Source organism: Zerene cesonia, chromosome 9, assembly GCF_012273895.1.
Source record: "Zerene cesonia ecotype Mississippi chromosome 9, Zerene_cesonia_1.1, whole genome shotgun sequence".
Taxonomy (NCBI): Eukaryota; Metazoa; Arthropoda; class Insecta; order Lepidoptera; family Pieridae; genus Zerene; species Zerene cesonia.
The window spans coordinates 3,757,932-3,763,096 of record NC_052110.1 but is presented as its reverse complement, the minus strand read 5'-3'; the positions used below and the strand labels follow the sequence as shown (position 1 = coordinate 3,763,096).

Below are 5,165 nucleotides of genomic sequence, written 5' to 3'. Positions count from 1 at the left end.
ATATAAAAGAAATTGTAATTTTGCTTTACTAACTTAAATGTATGGTATATGTCAACTTAAATGATTGGTACACCAATTGTTTTACAATTAATTTTAATATTTTTGTTATTATTATTATGACAATCAACCAGCTTGATATTATTAACATAATTAAAATTAACTCGCCATCGCCAAATTTTAGGTAGTGTGTCCAGTGTGTGCATCAATGCCAGGTGGGGAACCCAACTTTGTAACAGATGACTTTGCGGGACATCTCACACTTGAACACCGGAGTGGACCTAGGGATCTTATATCTTTTCTCATATCCTTTTTAAATACAACATTAATATAATTAATTATTGCATGTGTTTATTGTATATAATTCATAATTTTTTGGTAATTAAACTGTATTTTTATGAATATCTACATAAAAGTAGATGTGATCCATTTTTTTTTTATTTTGTTATATTGGTTTGGTGCTTATGATGACTAAGTGAAAATATGCTGTATATCAATTTTTATTAGCATTGATAGCAACACAGATAATATTTTTTTTTTTTAAGTTTTGTGTTTGAATGTATAGATTTGAGTTTTGTTCTGCATCAAGCTGTAGTAAGTATTTTTTATCTAAACCAATAACATGAAAGTGAATGTTATGATTACTTGTATATATTATATGTTATTGATAAACCCTCTACTGGACACATTTTTACATTTTTATACCAAACTTCAACCTCTACAAAATTGAGCTAGTATAGTTCAAAATAAATTTATTTATTTGTTTCATGTCTAATAAAATCGGTTGCAGAAGCCGATTTCTGACATTGACGAAACACTCCAATTTATACCTTCTTATTGTGTATTAATTTATTATACTTTTTAGTTATTTATGCTTATGATTCTACATTTAAATCTTAGACGCATATAGTCTCCGTTTATAGTATATTTTTATTGAAATGAAATAATTATTCTCCTTAACAAATAAACACGATGAGCCAAGTGGCATCAGACACGGCGGTGTTCGCCGCATGCCGCCCTCGGGCCGTGGGGTGAGCCGTCCACGACGTACCAACATGCAATTTAGGTAGTAAGTCACTTGGGTTTTTAATTATTATTAAGATAAGTTTTTTTTTTTTGTTAAATTGTTTTTATTCGTGAGCTTTATGTGTATTTTTATTTCACGCATTGTGTCTGAATTTGATGATTTATGGTTATTGATGGACTATACAATAATGTCTCTTTTTCTTAGACATATTATATAAGTATTAAGATGCATTGTGCTATATATTTATAGACTGATTGTTGTAATGTTAGTCTTAAAAATAAATTACTTTATTTTGAATTGATCGAAATTGCTGATCTTTATAATAAATCTTAACATGCCATATCTTTATCAATATGCAATGCCATGTTCTGTGAGCACAGTACATCATCACAGTACATCATGTGTTTCGAATCCCTGCATAGCACAACCAATACAACTTCACAATATAACAATGTAATGAAGTTGAATCAAACACACCACAAAGTGAAGTGCTCTTTACTCGTATTTTATTATATGTGGCATGAAGAAGATGTTTGATCAGATTGTAAAGTGTCTTTTTAATTTTATAGATTCAGAAATGAAGGCTAGCAAAATTTTACTGTTTGTTTGTCTGTCTGTTTGTATGTGCAGATTTTGACAAAATTTTATATGGCGATATTGTAGGTTGTATAGTAGGTCTAATTCATAGGCTACATTTAATAAATAAAAGCATCTAGGGAGGATAGGCCTTTAAAAATGAATGAATTACAAATATTTTTACAATACAGCAAACGCATCTAAAGTAGTAATAATGCCACTACCACCCCTATCAAAGTCCAAGAAGTGCATCATACCATAAAATAGCTCCGTTTCGATGTGAAAATAAAACAAACACGCTGTAGCATATGCTATTAAAATTGTAATGATATATGTATTTACATTTCAGTAGCGGCGGTATATCGTCCCTGTCGCCGTCGTCGCGCGACGCGGTCGTGGACCCGATAGCGGAGCTGCTGTCGCAGCTGTCGGGCGTGCGGCGCGGCGCCGGCCAGCCCAACACGCCCAGCCAGCTGCAGCAGTTGCAGATGCAGCTGCAGCTCGAGCGGCAGCAGGCCACTGTTAGTATATAATATGGCATGGTGTTTCGCCCATGTAATGGTCCCATTAGAATGTGTATGCTGATGCAATGGGTTTTTATATTTGGGAAAACGTTTTCTTATTACAGTATTTAAAATGAGTTCCTATATTTTTTCCATTTACAATGTACGGCTATAATTGAATTCTGTTTTATTCTTTTTCTTTTTATTAATCAATATGCATGTAAAGTCGTATTCTGTATATTCGTGTAAGTAACAAATCCGTACCTGTTGTACTCAGGCGGCTCGACAGCAACTAGAGCGGCTGCCGCGGCGGCCTACGGCGGCGTCATCGAGCGCAAGCAGCGCCGCGCAGCCCGCCGCGCAGCCTGCAGCCGCGCAACCGCACACCAGCGACGCGGCTGACTCGCAGTTCCTGCTCGCCGGCTTCCTTGGTATATTTTTATTCATTAAGTTAATGTGATAATAACAAAAAATATGTATATATAGTTACTATTAAAAATGTCAGAAAACATGACATAAAGAAAACAAGTCGCGGGAAAAACACGTTAGCGCGGCCGCTCCCATTAGTTTATTGTACTCGCAAGATTGTGTGGATGTGGATAAAACAATACACATCTACACGTTGTTAGCGTTTCTTCATTTATTATAATATCATATCAAATAAATAAATAAATAAAAGAAATCATATTAATTATTAACTACAAACGACGACTTGTCATAATAGAAATGGTATTTAATTATGGTATCAATTTAACAGTAATATTTTGTACGTAATTAATTAATACTATATCGTCTAAATGCGCATAGGAGCGACGGAGGGCGCGGAGACGGCTGAGACGGAATGTCGCGCGGCGCTGCTCCGCGGGCTGCTGCTGGCGTCGCTGGGCCGCGCGCCGCCCGCGCCGCAGCCGCCCGCGCCCGCGCCGCCGCCGCCCGACAGCGCGCCCGCGCCCGCGCCGCCGCGCACGCACCCCGCGCCCGCGCAACCGGCGCAACCCGCGCCCGCGCACCCCGCGCAGCCCGCGCCCGCTCCCGCCCCGCCCCTGCCGCGCGCTAAACCCGCACCACGCACCAAGGTAACAATCGCAGTATAAATCATAAAAAAGTGCCATATGAAACTTTTTCGATCCTCTCGCGGAGGTTAGGATTGACAGATATCGGAATTAAGCAATGGTTAAATTATAATCATTTGTTTAAGATTAGATCAATATTGTTGTAGTGAGAATATTTTTTGGTCTAGTTTAATGTTATGTTAAAATGGTAAAGCTTGTGGCAACGCTACATTGATTATTAATAATAATCATTATTGCTTTTATATTTGTTGTGGTTAATAGGTACCTAATTAGGAAATAGGTAGGTGGATTAAAGGACATGAACAACTTCAGTTTTGATGCGTTTTTGACACCTATTCATATTTAACTAGCTTTTGCTTGTGGCTTCGCACGCGTTAAATTCGGAGTAGTTTCATAGATGTTATTATACATGTAAAAGTTCTTCTTGAATCACATTCTTCTTAAAAAAAACCTTCATCGAGATCCGTCGTTGTAAAAATCTAAGCATACATACATACATACATAGGAACAGACGCGGAAAGCAACTTTGCTTTATGCTATGTATTGATTTTCATTCAATTCTAAATTGGTGAAAAACCTATTTAAACAATCTGTCATATTAAAAGTATAGATACAAAATAATATGCCCTTTTTTTTACGTGATCACATATTATCAATACCAACATCATGGCGTAAGTAAGCCGAAGCCGCACTTCCCGCCTCTGGGCCCTTAAAAACCTACCTCCTCTTAAAAAAATAATAAAATGGTTGTTCTTTATTAAAATTTTAGCAACCAAATTTAATAAATGAAATATGAAAATAGTTTTCTAATATAATTGATTATGTAACTTACCATAGCCTTTGAACTGACTTGCATAAAGGCAGCAAGCAGCAGGCAAGCAAAACATTTAAAAGCCATATGACATACTAATACAATCGCGTGTCGCAGGAGGCAGCGGCGCGCGCGCACGGCGCGGCGCGGCAGATGCCCGAGGGCAGGTAGGAGCGCGAGCGGCCGCCGCGCGCCCGCCAAGCGCCGCCGCCCCCGCCCCGCGCCCGCCCCCGCCCCGCTCACGCCCCGCCCCGCTGAGCGACCGCACGAGGGGTCGGCGGCTGTACACTCGACCCGGCCGGCTCCACTCGCAGCGTGCCCGCGGCCGGTCCGATCCGGTCGCACTCGCGGGGCGACAGTGTCCAATGTAAATATGGAGTCGCATGGAGTCACGGGTCTGACCGGTGACGCGTCTACCGGATTCTACTTCGTTGTTTTACGCTAACACTTATTAGTGGACGCTTCATTATGTTCGTTTTGTTGGCTTTCGAAATATCAGTGTGATTTCCTTTATCATAGAGTAAATAGTTATGGAATGTTTTAATCGATTTATAAATAAGATGACGAACGCTAGGTACGGTCACGATATTTATAATGAGCGGGAGGAGTCTTTTACACTATCGATTTATGGAAAAGCTTTTGTATATAACACCGTTGGAAACCGACTGCAGTATTTTTCTTTTTCTTTCTGTTATGGGTTATAAATATTATTCATATAATTGTAATTAGTGGTAATAATAGATGTATTTTTATAACAGCAAGGTTAAAGCATCGCTAATTTACACTGACTCCTCTCTTAATTAATATATTATAATTAAACAGAATGAGAACTACTTACACTCAAATTGTCACTAGCTACGAAAGTGCTTATTAGTTTGATCATTATACTCCAACATTACAAAATGTTTGTATGTACCCTAATTAAATTCTATAATATTATTAAATGTCTTTTTATTTCATCCTTGCCTTTTATTTCCACTAACCATAATAATTGAACCATGTACTACTATGTGGTAATGACGTGTCACGTGATCTATCATTTATTTTAATGAATTTAAATTTGGAATTGTTCAACCTTTTACCAGCCGCACAGTTCCAACATCGGACCACCCGCCGTAAAAACCAATTCCATCTGCATCATCTTGATGGTTGGCGGTCCACCACCGTACGCTTCACCC

The 5,165-nt window shown here is 38.6% G+C and overlaps 1 protein-coding gene across 1 annotated transcript in view; it reads left to right on the top strand.

Annotated features, from left to right (window-relative positions):
* The window catches only part of LOC119829159 (E3 ubiquitin-protein ligase KCMF1), a 6,321-nt gene extending 3,124 nt beyond the window's left edge, over positions 1–3,197 (top strand). Inside the window, exons 4-8 of the mRNA XM_038351561.1 lie at positions 182–301; positions 969–1,063; positions 1,950–2,121; positions 2,381–2,534; positions 2,911–3,197. Of these exons, the coding sequence (XP_038207489.1) occupies positions 182–301; positions 969–1,063; positions 1,950–2,121; positions 2,381–2,534; positions 2,911–3,197 (828 nt within the window). The remainder of the gene's footprint in view (positions 1–181; positions 302–968; positions 1,064–1,949; positions 2,122–2,380; positions 2,535–2,910) is intronic.
* Positions 3,198–5,165: the final 1,968 nt, after the last annotated feature.